General features: G+C 34.8%; 1 protein-coding gene across 1 annotated transcript in view; it reads right to left on the bottom strand.

Moving 5' to 3' along the window:
• LOC145681512 (sodium channel protein Nach-like) overlaps nucleotides 1-20932 on the bottom strand; it is a 38538-nt gene extending 17606 nt beyond the window's left edge. The window contains exons 1-3 of the mRNA XM_081753158.1: nucleotides 20801-20932; nucleotides 16357-16633; nucleotides 7950-8003 (exon numbers count right to left, since the gene is read on the bottom strand). Coding sequence (XP_081609284.1) covers nucleotides 7950-8003; nucleotides 16357-16633; nucleotides 20801-20875 — 406 coding nt within the window. The 5' untranslated portion in view covers nucleotides 20876-20932. The remainder of the gene's footprint in view (nucleotides 1-7949; nucleotides 8004-16356; nucleotides 16634-20800) is intronic.
• Nucleotides 20933-21311: the final 379 nt, after the last annotated feature.

Below are 21311 nucleotides of genomic sequence, written 5' to 3'. Positions count from 1 at the left end.
TATAGAAAAAATACGAAATGAAAGATACACTTAAGGTAAAATGTAGTATTTAAAGTTCCGTTCAATGAGCAAGGAAATGTTTCAACCAATCATTTCAACTGATATTACGTGGCTGTCACGATCATAGAAAACAATAATATTAGGATAAAATATATATTTTAGAAGTGAAAAAGAATCAGGAAAGAGAATAGCGTGAATTGTAGAATAGACTGTATTCTAATGAATTTCAGATATTTATTAATTTCAACAACGCAATGTTAAAAAAAAAAGATATTGGGGAAGTATTTGTAGAATCTTTATTAAACAGTAGTGGAAGAAAGAAAACCTTATCTATCAATGTGTGTTATGATTTTTGAAATAAAAAATGTTTGAAAATTATAGTCCTAATCTTTCTTGGAAAGTTATAGATGTTGATTATGCAAAGTTTAATTAAGTAAATCATGATCGGTATTCAATATAGTTTTTTTCTTTAATTAAGGCATTTTCAAATCTGTTAGATTATAAAATTATTTGATACTTTGTATATGGTGCTGAATTTTACTTGAGATTATCGCAACCGAGAGGGCGGGCAAATAACATACAAATGGACGGTTGATAAATGAAAGATAAACAAAGCTGCTCTTTCAGCCCAACCCTTTCCCCGTGATGAGGATCTGTTACATGAAGTGGGTATTCACAAAATGTATTATTTTAAAATTGTTTATAATATTCACAAAACGTAAAACCTATTACTCTTTTCAAATGCAATTGTGATAGTAATATTCTTATCTGAATTAAGATATACAAGTTAGTCAAGTGATGCATATCATATACAGAAATGTATGTGCGATGTTCGTTAAAGATTTTCCCTGACCCATTTACCATTGACTGGAATGAACGAAATTTACTATAGGCATTAGTCCTTCTCTACATAGAAACCTCCAATCCCTATACACTGTTCCCATCACTTTATTCTCTTGTGGAAACCTTGTTTGTAGAAGTTTACAGATTATGTTTCAGAAGTCATGACTTGATCTTAGAAATCAACGTTTGATCATGTTTGAAATAGTTTCCCTTCACAAATGTCTTTATGTTTGTTGAATGACTTCATAATTGTTCAAGTTCAGGTTTTCCTAATCATGAACACATCTACAATGAATTCATGACCGTTTAAGAGCAACATGCGAGTTGTGAACAGGAGCGTTGTCTTGAAGGATACGGACACTTTTGGTCATCATGGAACCCTGTAAATTCTACAGCAGTGAAAAATAGACCAGGAAATTCATCGTCACTACTCCATAATACTGGTCCCAAAAAGCTATCAGCATAACCTAACCCGCTGAGGGTTGAACATGGGTGTTCTTTGGAGTTGGTGAGTACGTATGCTTGCTTGCTTTGACTGGGCTTTAATCTCTGGTTCATAGTGATGGATCCATGTTTCATTCTGAGTTATTAGTCTGTCAAAAAAAAAAAAAGTAATTCTGGTTTTCGTGATATAGGGTCAAAGATTTCTGGTGATTCGTTCCTACTTTTGGAAAGATGTCAGCAGTAGAAGAACCTAACGGCCAGACACCTTATACATGTATAAGTGCTCATGAATTAATTTTTCCATAGACTTCACATTTATCTTGACATCTTCGGCTAGTTGACGAAGGGTTATACGACGAACCTTCAAGATAGCTGTTTCCATTTTTCCAATAGTGTCATCATCAATGGGGACTGGAGTCACCTTGGAATGAGGCCCTTTCTACGAAAATCCGACCACACTTGGAACTCTGATACCAATGCTTGACAATCGTATAATGGAGCTTCTTCTCCATCAAAGGTTTCTTTCTTCTTCACAAAAGTTTCCTTTGGTGTTAGGCCTCTTAAGTACGGGAACTTGATAACTGCTCGGGATAATTGAATCCATCTTTATACTCTGTTCAGTTTAGTGTCTGTAGCACAGAAAATGTTAGGAGTTAAAAGATGAAATCCTCTTCATAGCCTATAGAGGTATGTATCAATCCATATGTAAAATATAAGTATTCTACACTAAGTATTTTACAACTATCAGGGGAAGTCTTTAATGAACATCCAACGTACATGAGAATTTATCTGTTGCAATAGATGTGTAAAAGTGGTTCAGTTGTGTACGTGACTAAGCCATGGAATATATTTCTCGTGGTAACCAAATGTTCAGTGTTCCTTGCCAAGTAATTTCCCATGTTAAATAGCATGTAGAATTCCTATTTCTCAAATAACAGAATCAATAGTAGTTATTTTAATATTGTTTCTGAATTGTATGCTTATGAAAAGAAATTCGACTTCACCAAATGAATCTGAACTGAGGTGTAGAAATTGTAAAAAAATCAAGTTTGATTAATTTTTAGCTGACGGGACTAAATTTCATTGTAATTGTCTTGCTGACGAGGCGATTTTGATGAAAAGTAGTTATTTTGAAATGACGGTAGGTCAGACTCTAAATCGGCCGAGACACATAAAACAAGTATACCAAGAATGGACCAGAGAATTATATATATATATATTGTACCCCTCGCAGGGATTGCGTCGATAATCGGAATCCACTGCGAGTACGTGGTCGGATTGTATTGGCGAAACCATTGATAAGGAATCATAACGCTTTAGCACAACTCCAATGGTGCCGCGAATATGCATCGCTGCTCATTGTAAACGCGTGATATTGTCAGATGAGTTATTGTTCACTTTATTTCCAAGAGTCGTGTTTATGTGTGGCGGATGCCCAAAAAAGCATATGGTCTGCAGTGTCTCCGCTCAACCGTGAAACATGGCGACGGCTCTGAGATGCTGTGGGGCGCAATATCCTGGCTTTTAGTGGTTCCTGTGCTGATGCCTACTGGTCGCGCCACTGTTCGTGAATATGTTGCCGTTTTAAGGGACCATGTTGATTCTATGGTCCGGATGTTGTTTCCAGGCAATGAGACTATATTTACGGATGATAATGCCCCCATTCACAGAGTTGTTGGACCTATTTTAGCGTTGTAGCTCTCTGACAATCGAAACGAACTTGAACATCTCCTTTGGCCGGCCTAACCCTCGGTCCTGAACATATTTGAATATCATTAGTTTTGGAGACACGAATCTTTCCATACTGGCAGTAAGTGTAATGCTCTACTTACTACCATTCATGAACTCTATGACTCAATTGCATGTCGTATCCGAGCTTTTCTGAGGCCCAAAACCATATCTGGTAAGTTGCACTTTTTTCAAACGTTTGCATTAAATTGATACGTATGTGTAAACATCTTGTAATGAGTTCAGCTGGTAACTATTGTTTCGTTGTAGACATGTAAAATCATTTGATCCTTTAAAACTGTGATGGCCAATTTATAATGCGTTGCAATTGGCTTATTAAAGGTAATCGGTGAAAGATTTATGGGAAAAGGACAAGATGATATGTTGTATTTACTGGGCTAGAAAAGGCTTTTGACTGGGTGAACTCTGATTTGTTGATGAGAGTTCTAAATAAGGTTGGGTTGGAATGGAAAAAATCAAAGAATTATAAAAACTTATACATGAACCAACAAGTAAGTGTTAGACAGAAGAGAGTGCAATAGGAAGGACAGTTCGACAGCGATGTTGTCTCTCGCCGACGAAGATATTGAAGGAGAACCTACAGTATATTGATGAAGACAGTATTTCTGTACGAGGTAGAATGACTAGGTGCATACGGTTTGTAGATGATATGGCGCTTGTTTGGAAATCGGGAAAGAAAATCAATCTGGACGGGTTGAACTTATTCATGATAGACTTTCTTTAAATACTCTTAGGGGTCGGTGGTGTGATACTATTGTTTTAAATGTTTATGCCCCAGCACAAGATAAAGATGACGATATAAAAGACACTTTTTAAGAAGTATCACGGGTATTCGACCAAGTCCCGCGCTACCACATGAACATCCTATTAGAGGATTTTAATGTGAAGGTAGGGCGACAGGGTCTCTTCAAACCGGTTATAGGGAAAGTCTGCATAAGGAAAGTAATGACAATGGGGTTAGTTTCGTGAACTTTGGAACATCCTAAAACCATATCGTGAAGAGTACAAAATTTCCACATCGGGACGCTCATAAATACACATGGACCTCACCAGATGGAAGAACACACAATCAAATTGATCACATTTTAGTAGATAGAGGAAGACAGTCCAGCATAATTGATGTTCGCTCGTTCAGAGGACCCGAATGTGACACTGATCACTATCAGGTAGCAGTGATAACAAGAGAAAGAGATTATCGTTGAATAAAGGAAATATTCAACATCTGAAACCGAGAGGTTTAGTTTAAAGAAATTAGAGGAGAACCAGGGGAATACCAGATTGAAGTGTAATAAATTCTCGTTTCTAGAAGGTTCTGAGAGCTCTAATGTTGAGGATACTTGGGTTCAAATTAGGGATAGCATTAACATTTCAGCAACAGAAAAATTGTGGTACACGGAAATACGTGGGAACAAATCATTGTTCAACCAGAAATGCACCAAACTAACGAAGAAGGGAAAATAGGTGAAACTGCGTTGGCTACAAAATCCGAATGATATAACTACACTAAATTTCGATGACATCAGATGGGAAAACTTCCAAAATGTTTAGAGGAGAGAAACGCGATTTTTTGAAACCTTAAATTAATGAACTTGAAGATAAAAGTAAAAGAAAAATCGAGATATATTCAAGGACATCAACGAATTTAAGAAAGGGTATCAACTTCGCGCATATACAGGGTGCGGCAGAACCAACTAAGCAGTTTTAAGGAGCAATAAAAAGTAAATCTGGATATATAGAGAAAAAATGTTTTTATTTTCTAACTTAGTACAATATACCATTGTACAATCACCCACATAAGTACCTGGACCCCTGACTGTTATAATTCCATTACTTGTGGTCCAGGTACTTATGTGGGTGACTGTACACTCATTTAGTTTTGAAAATAATGTCCACAAGATGGTGGCCGTTAGCATCAATACATTGTTGTAGACGATCCCTGAAGTTTCGAGTAGCTCTTGCACACATATCGAGGGGTGTGGCATTCACTTCGTCAATAATCCGCTGTTTTAACTCTGGTAGGGTGTGAGGGCGGCTTTTGAAAACCTTTTCCTTCAGATATCCCCAAAGAAAATAGTGACAAATGCTCAAATCTGGTGACCGCGCAGGCCACTCGACATCACCCCTCAAAGAGACGAGGCGTCCCGGAAACATTTCTCTCAAAATATCAAGTGAAATTCGAGCTGTATGAGAAGTAGCTCCATCCTGTTGGAACCACAAGTCCACTAGTCGTTCTTCAACAATCTCGTCCATTCTGGATTGCAGAAAATTTTTCAACATTGAAACATAGCGTGTGGAATTCACTGTTACGGACACTCCTTTCTCCTCTAAAAAGTAAGGGCCTACCACGCCAAATTGTGACATGGCACACCACACTGTCACTTTAGGAGAATGTTGCGGTCTTTCATGAATAATTCGGGGTTACTTTCAGCCCAGTAGCGAAAGTTTTGCTTATTCACGCACCCACTAAGATGGAAACGGCATTGTTGCGTGGAATACTGAACTGTCGCCGAAAAGCTCTCCATGTATCGTGACGGACATAAATCTCTGACCAAGTAATGGTGACTGCTTTGAAACAAATGCGTAGTATGAGAATTAAATCCGTCATATCTGTAGTTTCGTGTGGAGAAGAAAAAAAACTTGTGAAGCAAGGTTTAAGAAGAACTCAAGTTATTAATATAAATGTGGCCGAAGATTATTCACTTATATCATCATAAAAGAAATACGAAAGACGTTTTGAATCGAAGAAATATAACATACAAATTTGGAAGCGGAGGCAAAGAAACCTACCGTAACCAGACTAAAGACGAATTGTTTACGGCGGTTCAGTGGTAAAGGCGCTTGACCAGTAACCTGGAGGTTCATGGTTCGAATCCACGTCGGGCATTTTTCTACTTTGGGATTTCTGATGGCGATTGATCGGCGATTACATACGTTTTATTATATTCAGATATTTGGATACTCGGATGTTTCAATACTTGAACTATCAAATCTTAAGGAATAATAATAGTAATAATAATAAACTAATAATTATTATTATTATCTCGTAGAAGATTAAAAGTTAGGAGCTAATAATCGCTCAGGTCATACCATTACAAGCAGAAACTTGACATTTGGAAAGAATATTTCGGTTTTGTTTAATGTTGCCCACGAGAAGAGGAATTTCTCATCTCGTTTCTAAAACAAACAAAATTACTTGAGAATTAACACTTTACATTCGAGACGGGGCAAGACTAACTCAAATTATCGTCTTGATTTGGATATGAGAATCGAGACGAGATGAAAAGTATCATAAACACTTCTCGTCTTATCTTGATTCTCGAAATATTGTATGTCCATTTTTTAGGTAACAATTGCTCTGTAGACTGAATCTTATAGGCTATTTTGTTACTTTGTATTTCAGAGCTCATTGAATTATGGTTCGTGTAGGTATTTTTGTAGGAAAGCTTTTATAATTACCTCTGTATATCCTAAAAATTAGTTTATTATATGCCTTACTGTTACGTGATATTCAGTTATTTTTATTACAGTTATTTTCATTTAAAATATACAGTAGAATACTTTCTACATGAAACTTTAGTGGGACGCTTTAGTTTAAAATTTGGGTAGTTGCAGAGGTGTCTTGAAGGTACGGAACCCCTTCCCCGAAATCTCTAGTTTTAAGTAAGTTTTCCAAATTTTAGTGCAACTTTAAAACTTTCAATACCATTATTATTATTACTATTATTATTATTATTATTATTATTATTATTATTATTATTATTATTATTATTATTATTATTATTATTATTATTATTATTATTATTATTATTATTATTATTACTCGAGCGCCTTGACCACTGAACCATGATCACTATGCGGTAAACGATTCGTCTTTAGTGTGGTTATGTTAGGTGTCTTTGCCTCCGCTTGGAAAGTTGTATGTTATTTTTCTTCATTTCAAAACGTCTTCCGTATTTCTTTTATCATGATCTAAGTCAATAATCTTCGGCATAGTTTATATTAATAACTTGAGTTGTTCTTAAACCTTTGGTTCATAAGTTTGTTTCTTCTCCACACGAAACTAAAGGTGTGACGGATTTAATTCTCATACTCTGGATTTGGGTCAAAGCAGTCACCATTACCTGGTCAAAAAATTATGTCCGCCACGATACAAGTCGAGCATTCTAATTGCGGTTACCTACTTCTAGGGCTGACATCTAAATATATGTACGGAGAGAAAAATCGTAGATATTTAGAAGAAAAATCCATCGATTCCGTCCGATATCTTTGCTGATGTTGTTAATATCATGGCAGAATTGCAATCTGCAGATGCAAATCTTCTGGACTCCGTTGCAAAGAGTGAAGCCAGGTCACTCTAAATGGTGCGTAAGTCCTTCTTTCTACGTGTTCAGTACAGACTTTCTAAATTCTGGTTTAAGAAAGACGGTGCTGATGAGATGGATGACAGTGATGGAATGAAGGAAGTAAGAGGAAACCCACACACACGGTTTTGGTCTACCCCATAGGTTACGTACAGATTTCTGGGTGAAATTTGAACTCTGATTTCAAAGTTATTTATTTCCAGCCAGAAGGAAAATCTATAATGTGCATAACAATGGGATTATATAGTATCCGAACACAATCAGGTATAACCATGATTTCTTGTTTCTTGCTCGTGCTGAAATAGGACATAAATGATTTTCGTGTATTTTCGGTTGTACAAATTTTTCCTGGTTAAACAACAAACTTGTAGTAGCCTGGCATAGAAAATCTTGTGTATAATATAAAATCCTGCTAAACTTCGCCTTTCAGGATTTTCTACACTAAAAATAAAATTTTTCTCAGTGTATCTTGTGCATACTATCGCATCTTTACGTAATATTAGTAAAGAAAAACAAGCAGTTAAAATTGAATAAAATAATTTTATTACTCACTTTTATGTTTCACCAAACAAGAGATATCAGTGAAGTCACATGTTCTATGTCCGCCTGAAATATAATGCATTAAAGTTTAATAATAATTTCTATTATACATTTTTTGTATGAATGTTATTGTTTCAAGGTCTGAATTGCCATAAAATAGTATAAAAAATTTAGTGCACAAGGAAATATTTTCTTCTTTAACTACATAGAAACGCTAACCGTTATAAAAACGTATAAAAAATAAATATATGTGAAACATGAGCATGCATTAAAGAAACCAAAATAATTGGAAATTTATGTTTTTTGCTGCATTTTATATCGGTATTTAACATTTAAATTAGTAGAATGGAATATCTGATCTATTATACAGGAGAGCTAAAGTACCGTAATTGCAACCTAATTATTACATCTCCTAATTTAATAAAACTGGTTAGATTACATGTTTCCGAAACACTGAGTTAGGAGGTGCCCTTGTTCGAAAATCAGATATTATCATTTGCAGAAGAGTAAACTGAGAAACGGTTGCTGTCGACTATCACATCATTAAATGGAGTTGGGTGCCATACTTAAACAACGATTTTTGCCAAAATTGTAATGATCCTTCAGAGGCTGTTGTATATAAAGGCCTAATAGGTCAGATCCTTCCAATGTTCTATCGCTTTTGTATAAACATAGAAAAATATTGTATTTAAAGTTGTTCCGCTAGTATAATGGGCATGATTTCACTGAATCAGAAACAAGAGTACTGACTCTTAAGCTTAGTTTTCTCATGTTCTACTCACTATTATGGGCATGCTAATCATGGACTCAATGCAAAAAAAAAAAAAAAAAATAGAAAAAGAGGTCAGAGGTAACTTAGTATCATCTTGCATGGATCATTTAACGAACAGTCTGAAAACGAGCATGAATAAAGGTGGTACGGCCGGTCAAGAAAGGCCTTCCCTTGATCCAAGATCGCCTAGAACGTAGCTATACGGTTGGATCCAAACCTCCCCATTGAAACGAAATGTTTTGTGACAGCTTGTCGCTAGTAATTAATCTTACTTGTCATCAAAAGTCACTCCGTCAATAAAAGGTTATTAATTTCACAATTTCATTTGTTTGATTTTCACCTTGTTCCTTTGAACCACGCGTTGCAAGAAATATAGCACCTCTATATAGTACCTGTACCGTTGAAATTGGTGCAGAGATTAAATAAGTCAATTGCATAACACTACAGCTACCAGCATAAGTATTACCCCCCTGAGTGCTCTAATTCCATTACTTGGGGTCCAGATCATTTGCAGTTCTGAAAACGCCTGAACAGATGCAACCTAACTTACACGAAAGTTTTTTCGGTACTAGTAGCAGTTGGTAGCACTGAGACAGATGTTTATGCGTTAAATTGTAGAGTATGTGACTAACGAAATAGTTCTCCATTCTGAGCTGAATCTGTATAGTTCGGATCGTGTTGTTCAACGAACACTATATATTAATATCAACAATGGTGTGTATGTAATGTTTTATCTCCTTATATAGTGTACGTTCAGAGAATTAAAACACTGACCACGCATGAATCAGAAAATGCTTGAAAGTAGATGAAAATATCAAATCTACAACAACTGCAGGAAATAAGTTTGTAAATCATTTCCTCAATTGACAGACCTTCTCCAATTCTTCTCACTCAAACATATTTATCTTTCTGAGGAAAAGGAAAATATTTTTGCTTGTCAAACTGAGTATGCATTGAAATTGAAATTGAAATTGAAACACTTGAAAAAGTTTGAATCTTACGGGATTTAAAGCCGTGTATCGCCGAATAGAAGTTCAATGCGTAAACCACTTACCTATCGCGTCACTTCATTTTCTACCCAAACTATTAGCTAGTTAAAATCATTTCATATAAGACAGTACACAAGATATTAATGATCGTATAAGGAGAAGTTTCTTATTTCAGTGTCATAATGACTTACTCTAGATTTCCTTCTTTAACTCGAAAACAAGTTATATAGACCTTTTTCAATGAGGAAATATCACGAAACGTTCTTAAAGTTCAGGCTACCTCGTCGTTTTTAACGATGGTCCCGATTTACATTACAGATCTTCCTCACCTTAACTTCTAATTTTCAGAGGAAAAGAGGACCGACATTATTTTTGCATTCTTTGAAATGTATCAACACCGTGTCGAAATAAGTTCTATTTCTATCTTCCGTAACTACTAGTTTATTTTCTTATTTAGTGGAGACTTAGCTATACATTTTATATTTTATAAAGTTTCTGATTGGATTTCACGTCTTTTTTGTTGAAGAATCAACATACTCCATTTTAAGGTGTTAAGGGGAGACAAATATTATGATGTTTGTTACTTGCACGCTAAACCAAGTATGGATACTACATTTCATCTTCCATATCTACGGGAAGTACCCTAAAGGTTTTGATGATCATAAGAGAGTAAATGAATAAGTGATGAGATCAATGAACTTTGCGTATTAACATCTAAAGTATCAGGTTGCCGGAAAAGTCATGACGTGTCTTGGCAAAAGATGACAAGTGATTATTTCTGGATATACTAGAGTTATTCGAATCCATGCAATTGTTACGTCATGAATAGCTAAGAGGCTGACCGTCTTCTGTATTAATATTGCTTTTTGTTTGGTTTGGTTCTACAGATTTGACAAACAAAAGACAGAAGACCAAAAATTGCATTTTCACAATATTTTGTTTTATTTCAGAAAAGGGAAGAACGCACGAAGAGTATTTGTGATTTTAACTACCCTCAACTTTTCTTTGTTCTTATCCTGTTCTTAAGAGTTACTGGAAAAATTGTAAAAGTGAATGGAACGAGTAAAATGAAGTAAAACGAGTAAAAACAGGTAACATAAGATGCTGAGGAAGGTTCGTTAAATTAGTTAAATAAATCAGTGATCTGAAACACCAGATTTCAGTCAAGAGGAGTGCCAGTTAAGGGTTCGAATGTCTTGCGTATTTGTATGCCTTTTTGTTTTTCAATTTAAAGTTTAGTTCTCTGGACACTTCTTTCTACATAACACTTTACTATTTTATCGTGACTAAAATCAGAGTTTTTCGTCACTATTACAACATTGGAATCGTAAAAGTGTGCAATTTGCTGAATTCACTGCACATCTAATCTTTTCCCTCTTCCTCAGCAGGTGTGTCTTAGGGTAGTGGCTTAAGGTAGGTTTCACAATCTTCAAGTTCTGGGTTCGATTCCATCTGAGGTAATTAAAAATATCATTTGCAATGTTGATACTTCTGATGTATACAAACATGAATAATATTCAATTTCTCTGAGTCTCAGAGTTGAGACGACTTTCTTCACAGGTGAAATACCAATAAAATTACTCATCCGTATCAACCTTGGTTCGTACTGTCTGGGAACGTACTGTGTTTAGCCCACAATTGGTGAATACATAAGGTTCATCCTTACTATTAATATAGGTTAAAAACTGATCAAGAATAAACATTGTTAATTCTTAGCAATTGTAGAATTGTTCCTAACTGTGCACAAATTGCAATTAGTGATCGAACTCTAGTCACAGAACGATCCTATTTGAGATGTCACCTCACCTTTCTACCTAGAATTAGGCCGAAACAAAATTCATTACTGTTATCAGCTGACAAATATTTATACTCCATTTATTGTTGTCATAAAATGATAATTCTATATGTAAATCCATAAAGGTAAAAATAATATTGCGTTCAAGTGTAAACCTAAGAAACATCTGACATATATATCTTCTATGTTCCTATCAACAGCTTCGAATATGTGACTTTTACTTTCCTTCTTTTGTCGTAATAATAATAATAATAATAATAATAATAATAATAATAATAATAATAATAATAATAATAATAATAATAATAATAATAATAATAATAATAATAATAATTCAGACTATTTTCGTAAACCTGTGACTTTAAAATCTATAATATAGAGCAGGGATAGCCAAATGAATGAAGTTACTGTACAGTTTTAAATTCTACTATAAGCTATCAACTAAAAGAACTAGCATTTTTTTAAAATCTTATATTTGTTTATTGTCTACAAACTTACACTCCAGTAGCTCGCGATCGTCGGTTTTGCGATCACTGGTGTATTGCTTTATCGACAGTAACACTGGTCATTGTTTATAAAAAGACTGAAAAACGCTAATTTCTAATTCATTGTTCGTAGTTTGGTCTGCAAGAAATGGTCATATTTTTTCGCGTAAATATGCCTATCAAAGTGAAATGTTGTGTTTCTACACAATTTGCTTTTCTCATTTGACTGGATAATTTAAAAAACTTTATTTTGGTAAAGAAAAAATGTCTTTAGCGGGAATCGATCTGATGACCGTATTAGCGTTAGTCCACGTTGTTATCTATTACAACACAAAGACGCGTGATTTATCGAGAGGCAAAGTACTTTACATGGAATATTCTTTCTTGTTTCATTTTTATTGCGTTTTCTCTTTGTGTTTTTCGTACAATGCACGAGAAAAAACAAATACCTTTTTCGTTGCGGTGTCCAAGAATGTTCTTTTAATTGATCCGAATGTTGTTCGTCGAGAGTCATATTCTCCAAACCTCATCTTGGACAGTTTGAACTAGTGAATCTAAAAGAATCAAACCTTCCGACATGTCTGCATCTACTTGAGATAAGACGAAGCTCAAAGTTACAGCATAGCAGCAGTCACCTCAAATTTTACCAGCCCGAAAATATTTTACAGATCACACTAATTTGCCGGGTGGAATGATGGAAGTAAATCAATATCACAAGTTCCAGATTTGGTTTCATACCGCATAGTAATATAAATAGTTGTTTGGTAGATAAACTGTAATAATAATAATAATAATAATAATAATAATAATAATAATAATAATAATAATAATAATAATAATAATAATAATAATAATAATAATAATGAACAAGAACAAATGTTCTTAAAGAGACAAACGTCGCACAGAAACAGGAACTGAACTCCAACAGCACATGTATTTTCCGTTCCAGCCACTTTAAACTTTAAGCCTTGCTCTTGAGGCTTAAGTTTCACTTTAATGTAAATTGCCAATAATTGGCATGTATTCTTAAAATTTCAGAAAAATGTTCCGATTTCACGCTCTAAAAATATGGTACCTTAATCGGTGACGAAACTAGACATTTGGTGCCCGGGGCAAATTTTGCGATTATCACCCCCTTCATCTACATCTACACCAATTAACACACAGATTAGTTTGCCTGCGCACGGAGCAACTGCCCCGGTTGCAGCCTCTTGTTTTGATCTGGCCGTAGTTCAATTATTTTTGGTTATTTTTACCATTGAGCTCTCAAACTGAATAGTGAATTTGCCTTTACTTTATTAAAATGATAAAGTGAACATGTTTGAAACAATAAAAGGAAATGTGTTTTTCTTTCCCTAATATCAGTGTTAGAACAGACAGTTCAATAGGGTCCTCTTAAAGCGAAAGAACTATACGTCGCCTTTTTCTTCCTTGTTTTCATTTGTTTACCTTCTCTAGTTTTTAGAATTTGACCTGAATTCAAATACACAAACACTTCACATCCACACCGAATGACCATAGCTCAGCGGTAGAACATCAACTTAAGATTCGAAAGATTGTGTGATCGTTTCCTCGTGGGTAAATGTTGCGACTGAAGAGTTTACCAAGATTCTTCTTCGGTGTCACAAGGGAAATTATGGCCCTATTGACTCATTTCGTTCATTTCTATTCTCTGAGCCTCGAATGTTTAAAGCCTTAAAATAAATTCAAATGTAGTTGAGATAACTTAACGCTACTATCCTGTAGTCGATGCTAAATTAATATTGTTAGCTTTGAGCTTAGATTTCAAGGAGGGACATTAATTAGTATATCCTGTTGAAAATTCATGTCGCCACTGATTTACTGTTCTCCATAATTCCTACAATGTAATTTTCTCAAAACTGCTTAATGCTTAATTTTCTCAGAAATGGACGAAGAATAAATATAGTCTGAATCTGTGATAAAAATGGGTATTAATGGACTGAACATACTGAATAGAATATCTGTGGACCAATCTCACAAACTCCTGATATTTCTCTGATTACTAAACTTCAGATAACAAGATGATATAACCTGGTCACGGAAGTAACTACCACTTTTACACAAAATAGCATTACTGCCGCGACCAAGTTACCTCTCTCGGTATGTTACTTGATGGTTAGTAATCAGGAGATTGTAGCACTGGCTCTGTGACAAATTTCAGAATTTCTCTAGTAGTAGCAGTTTTGGGATTAAGCTACGGTTAAAATCGTTTAAAAGAAAACACTTCTGAACGATTTATTAATAAAGAATCACTGATTTTTGTTAGACTCGCTTCCCCAGGCTTTAGTTAGTAGTATAGGACGTACTAAAGACAAGACAAGAAAGTAGTCGAGAAGAACCAGTATCAGTAGCAAATAGTAGGTGTTGGTAGTACGTATTTAGTATCTTAATTTTCTCGAACGATTGGGATACGAACAACAGAATGAGAGAAATAATAAAAACTTCTGCTCCCTTCTTTTACTGTATATTAAACAAGCCGGCTCGATATTATTTGGTAATGATAATAATAATACCAAATTATTTAATGGATGCTATGCATTTGTTCTATGTCGCCATAATCAATGGAAATAAATTATTTAGTATACGAAGATTTCTTTCGTCCAACACAAGTGTAATATTTTACTGAAGTGCATGCTATTTGTATGTAAGCATCTCTTATTTTAGTATGACTTTCAACATCGAAGCGAATGAGAATGCCGACTGATTTTGTTTTTTTTTCTGGTTCTTTGTCGAAAACAAAGAAGATAACCAGATAAGGAACAGAGGTAAAAAGGAACGTTCAGATGGTGGGGTCCATGCATGCACCTTACAGATTTCGATTAATTAGATCTTGCTGTACTACAAACAAAAACGAGTCTGGAGCTTTATACTCTGAAAGCAGACTATTGCAACATACAATATTCTATGTGATGTTGTCGAGAGATGTGTCGGTAGCAGTTTCACTTGTGGCCACTCTCAACTCACCGTTTGTCGACCTATAGCAGTATCACTCTGTGTGGGGGGGCACTAGGGGAACCAAGAATTTAAGCAAGGGGATCTGGACCCCAGGCCTTCCCTTGGCTCCGTCAATGTACAGGACATTAGTTCCACGACGGTTATAGCGCGTCGCTCGTCTGGAAGTCAGTTCCTAACCTGCACTCCCATCTTCCTGTTCACCCTCCTGTACACTAGTTATGGTCTTGTCTGATTATATCCCTATACCACACCTTATGCTTTCTACGAAGTTTTGTTGTACACATACTTTAGTATTACTATTTTTACGGTCCTTATGAGATGCTGGTTATGTTTATCAATATAATAAACACAGTTTAATGTTTAATAATTATGAAGTAGTTACACTTTAGTTAATCTACACTCTCGCCTCTTTGTTCACTCTCCTGTACACTGTTTGCAGCCTTGCCAAATTTACTGCAGTGTTGCCAGACCACATACACCGAAAGCAAATATGGGAGGTGTTGGCGGAAGTACGTACTGCACTGGCGAGCAAAACTTAAGCATAATGACTGTTCAAGGACATAGGGTACAAAGAACGTACAGGTATCGCACCAAAGGGGGTCATGGAAACACAATACCCACATAACACATACATCACACGAAACAAGCACCATCTGCAAGAAACCATGATGGCATGTTTCACATAACACAGACTAAGAAATTGACCAAATCACACATAATACAAAAACAATAAGATGCATTGGTGGGACTGGAAGAAGTCAAAACGGGGTATGGTCATCTCAAACAGCCATATATGAGTGGCACGGAAGCTCTATACTGAGGACGAGGTTCCTGAGGAGCTCTTGGGGTATCTGATTCCATTCTTCATTAAAATTACTGTAGCGTTCCTGGTGTCTTCCTGGGCTGTTGGAAGTTCCTAATAAATCTTTATAATGCGTTCGAAGTTTGTTCAATCGTGTTTAGGGTGGGACATCGCGCTGTGCACACGATGTGTTCGTTGTCTTTCATCGCTAGATAGTCGTCCACTAGGTTGGCTCGCTAGGGATAGGCATTTCAATCATGACCAGAAACTGTGCGACGACTGCGCCCCTGAAACCCGAACATAGGCATATAGAACCACCTCTGAGCAATGACGGAGTCAGAATCAAAGGTGTGCTGGGTCATACGAGAATGGGCGCATTTTGGCTTTAAGTATAAATGTTCTATTTCTTCCCACAGAGAGCCAGACTGATTCTTTATCACGCATGGTTCAATACATCTCACAAGCAATACCAACGTCCACCATACTCCCCACCCTCGCGACATTCTTCCCGGCCCATACATGCAACTTTTTTCGTTATGCTTAAGTTATCGACATTAATGTATTTAACCAATCAATTAGGTAAAAAGAAACTAAACTTACCAAAATTAGGATAGTAGAACGGTGCACATCCACATAATTCAATTGTATGATTGAGCCGGCATTCTGTCATACAGTTATCAAAGCTGTAAGCATCGAAGTACTTCAACGACATTTCGTTTTCAAACATACAATGTCTCTGATTAATTCCCACTGTGCGAACAGCATCAGTACTGTACGTAGTGAGAGCGGACAGACTGTACATCATCTCTGTTTTCGAAGACAGAAGCTTCTCGACTGTGCCGTACTGAGGAAAATCAGTAGGACCGTGAAAAATCACCTACAAGAAAGCAAAAGAAATGTACTTAACTAGCAAATGCCCCCACGTCTAGCACGTCTTACTATGGGCGATACTATGCGTTTTTCCTTCTGCACTTTTCACATAGAAGTCGTCTGAATTCGTTTTACACAAAATTCGAACGTCTCGTACGAGTATCTTAATGAAACACCCCATTCCTTTTTCTTCCATTCTAGGTCAAACATTTAAAAACGCTGAAACCAGTGTTTAATTAGTTTAGATGAAAAGTCCAAATACCAATTTTCATGACTGTAACATTCAGAAATTTCGAGATATGGACATTTTAAGATAATAATTGTTACACCTCTTCCCCTTTTTCCCGGCGAATTTCCAAAAAATCATTCTCTAGTGGAACATCACATCAAAAATCCCATATCCTGTTCAGATCTCAGGTTTCTAGCTTAAACGTCTTGGCCTGAGCGTTGATCAATCCATTAGTCAGTCAGGGCTTCTTTGATATACTATGCACCATTATCAGAATTTACTGTTATGTTAAGCTGTATTCTATATATTGACTTGCATTCTATTCTCATATCTTATATGCTGTTAGCAGCGCCATAACTTACTTTTTTCTCGGGAGGCAAGCATTAATGTTTGGAACTCTAGAAAAAGTTGTTTGGGCCCTCCCGTACGCCCCTGGGCCCGTTCCATACATGACAAATTAATTAAGGGGATAATATTGACAAATCTCAAAGCCATACGAATAAATATTATTTCTAGGGCCTACGGAAATGGGCCCACGATTCATTTTTGTTTTACCTTTTATGTGCTGTTCTTTTTATTTAATGTAGTGAACCTGTTTGGTGCTTCATTTATAATTTCATGTATATATCGTGTATGGAGTAAGAAAATTTTGTCTTAAAACGGGCTTCTTTTTCTTAATTCTACTGTCAATTAAAAAAAAAATATTGCCATTGTTTAATTTTGTGTCAAAATACGTAACAATTGAGAACGAAAACGAGTTGAAAATGTTGACAACGTCAAGTTCTGCTTCAGTTCATAACACTACATGAATAAGTCCGAGCTTGTATTGTTCAAAATGGATATAAGTGCCATCTAACTCTCTGGGGTCGTACATGGGTGCTTATTTTCGCATTTTTAACGAATTCTCAAAATATACATTAAATTCTTATGGTGGCATTTATATTCGAGTAGTTACGGTACCAAATACATTTTGTATTAAGTGTCAGGAGTTATACTCAAGTAGCCTACATATTTTGAATGGTGTGTTAAGATGAATGGAAAAACATAACATAATTAATGTGAAAGTTGTTTATTTTTCGTATTGTTTTGGTGAGTTTTGCAAGATTTTGGACATATTTAGGGATTTCCTGTTATTGTTTATATTTCACTGATTCGCCCTGTTTTTTTTTTTTTGTTTTTTTTTTAAGTAAAAATGAGCGTACTAATCATTATTTTCACTTGTATTTTGCATAATCACTTTTTTTCAAAATATCTGTTTTGCCATAATAATCACTTTAGACAATTTACCTAATTTTTCCCCTCCAAATGAGTTATCCCCTTCCTCTCTACCTAAAAAATAAATCACGTCAATCAATGGCACGGATAGAGACCACTGCACTCTCGTTCTCATTTCTTACATTAAATCAAGTCATGCTGCAACTATTACTGAAATATTTACGAAATATGAACATAATTATAACAGACATTTTTGGAAAACTTTGAAGAAAACCCACTGGTAAAGTCGTTATTGAAATATTTATTTATGAAATTTGAAGAAAATCGCCGGAGCAGTTTCTTTGTGTAGAAAATCGTCTAAAGAAACACCCTCAAGAATAAATTAACCTTACTGATCATGTCAGGAGAAATGACATATCCACTTGAATCTAACATTGAGTGTTATGATGAATTGTTTACCTGAACTGAAATTAACTCTCCTCAAGGTAGCTCCTCGATTATTCTGATTAGTGGTTTGTCAGAGATAAATTCCAGTGAGTTTAACTTTGAAAACGGTACATGTGAATGTAAAAATTTACATAATTTTATGGTTTATTAAATAATGTTGTTAATAATGTTATGAATTATTAAATAATGTTGTTAGTAAATTTAATGGAACCTTAGGTTGTCTTGTCAAATCTGTCAGAAGTAGGAGTCAGTAGAGAATCATAGCCTTTAGTTAAAGAAGGTATGTGGAGTCAGTAGAGAATCATAGCCTTTAGTTAAAGAAGGTATGTATCACCCGGCCATTGTAATAAACATCAAACAACAGTCGACAGTAAAAGTGAAGCAGAAGAATAATGTCTTCGGATAGAACTTTAAATAAGCTGACTTCTTAAATTTGTATCTAGAACTTTCGTTGGTAGATTGAAATTGCTTTAAGAAGTATCACAATGTTAACGATTTAGTAAAAAAAATTTATGATGTTTCTATACCATATTTGATAGGAATATTCCACCTCGCTGTTTCACGAAGGAAATTATTCAAGAACTCAAAATGAAAGCGAAGTATCATAGCAAATATAAACTTACCGACTCAAGTAACGTCTATAAAAAAAATGTCGAATTGTGTAAGCATATTAAGAAACACATCAAGGCAATATATAATTAATTTATCCAAAATTCGGAAGAAAATATTAACAGTAATCCTAAAGAACTTTGGAACTACTTAAAAATAGTACTAAACATCTCCCTGAGTGCACATTGAAGTTCGAAGAATGGGACCTCCATCATAATGACGAAATAGTTAATACCTCTGCTTAATACTTCGCCTCCGTATTTGTGTCCTCTTCATCAGTGTGACTGTGGCAAACATTTTATCAAGTAACAGGAATGAAATCCTAGAAAAGCTGTGTGTTAATGAAATTTATTTATACAAAATTGAAATAGAATTAAAATCTTCTAGAACAGCTGTAGGACCTAAAATGGAATACTCTAGTATCTAATCAAAGGCTGTATTGATATATTTAAATATCCACTATGAATCGCTTTCAACCTCTCTATTAAAACTAGCACCTTCATTGATAAATGGAAATCCTCTTTAGTCTGCTCGATAGTTAACTCTAATAATAAATGTAAAATTATTAGTTTTAGGCCTATATCAATTTTATGTACTTTTGCTAAAGCATTTGAAGAGATATTGTATAAACAGTTTATTGATAATGTTAAACCAGCAGTTTCAACCGATTAACATGGCTTTGTTACTCGAAAATCAAGAACAACTAATCTAGCAATAGTCACTGACTTTATAGCTACTTGTTATTTATAGATAAAAGAAGTCAAGTTGGCGTAATATATATTGACTATTAGGAGGCCTTTGACAAACTAAGCCATAAAATGCTGTTAAACAAATTAATTATTATCATTTGAAGACCACAGGGGGAAAAGGAGGTAAGTCAAGAAATGGTCGAAAATGTGTTAACAGCAAAATAATGTAGCCTGAAAGGTGTAATTTGCATGGACTAAATAACACAGTAAGAAGGTTAGTCACTAAGAAATTTAATGCTAAAGTGTTTGCCTACAGGAGAAGAAGTAGGTAAGTCAGTGGAAAATAGGGCAATTACGTAGAATTATATAAAAAAAAACTAACTTTCCTCCTTTTTCCACTGTAGTCTTCATTTTCTTCAAGCATCACTAAAATTTATTTTTATTATAATTATATAAGTGAGCTTAAGTACACAGTTGTCTATAAAAAATGTAAATAGGCAAGTATTCTGCGTTATCAGGAGTTCCACAGGGTCTCAACCTAGGCCTTTTACTATTTCTATTATTTGTTAATGATCTTCTACATCATATACCTAATAGAGAAAAATTATTGTTTGCTGGTGATCTCAAAATAAAGATAAATTCCGTGCATGAGTGTCTTGATTTAAACATGACTTAGAAAGTATTAAACATAAACAAATGTAACTTAATATCGCTCAGCGGAAACAAAAATACCCTTAAATATAATTATAAGTTTGTTATAATCATGAATACCCTCAAATGTGATTATTATTTATAAATATTTTCTTGAATTTGGGACATTAGTGTATAAACATTCACTTTAGAAACAGAGTTTTCAATAACAAATCATTCCACATCATTAGCATTAATATTTTCATTATATGCAACATATGTCAATAATAATATGTCATTAGAAATATTTTATGCAAAATTCTGATCAGAAGAAATTAATTATTAAAGAATTTACCTTAACACCATGTGAAGAAAGCAGTGAGAAGTAATATTCGTCTAAAGCTGGATTAATAATAGCTGTTAAACCCATCTTGAAACCTGGAGTTGAACTTCTCTGTGGGATTCTTCTCTTTGTCGAATCTGGATACCCTCTATAACCAAAGAAATATTAAACAAGGAATGATATTTTACAAGTAGTATGAGCGAAAAAAGTATGAGTGTCACTGTTAGCAGAAGGCAAGCAATACCAGATACAATTTGTAGCTAATAGTGTATTTTGCTACATATACAGTACGAAAATCAATAATAATTTCTTTCAGCAAAATAAAAGCTGTCAATGTTATTATTATTGGAAATGAACGACAAACTTTTCAATACCACAAAAATTCATTTTTCTTTTCTCTCTTAAGAACTACATAAGATAATTTACCTTCAAACATATTATTTGGTTTAAGTTGATGTGATCTATTGATTAATATAGGAACACTCAACATGAATGAACTTGCGCTGGAAATACTGATAACACG

Source organism: Thermobia domestica, chromosome 3, assembly GCF_964235325.1.
Source record: "Thermobia domestica chromosome 3, izTheDome1.hap1.1, whole genome shotgun sequence".
Taxonomy (NCBI): domain Eukaryota; kingdom Metazoa; phylum Arthropoda; class Insecta; order Zygentoma; family Lepismatidae; genus Thermobia; species Thermobia domestica.
This window is presented reverse-complemented; position numbering and strand designations above follow the sequence as displayed.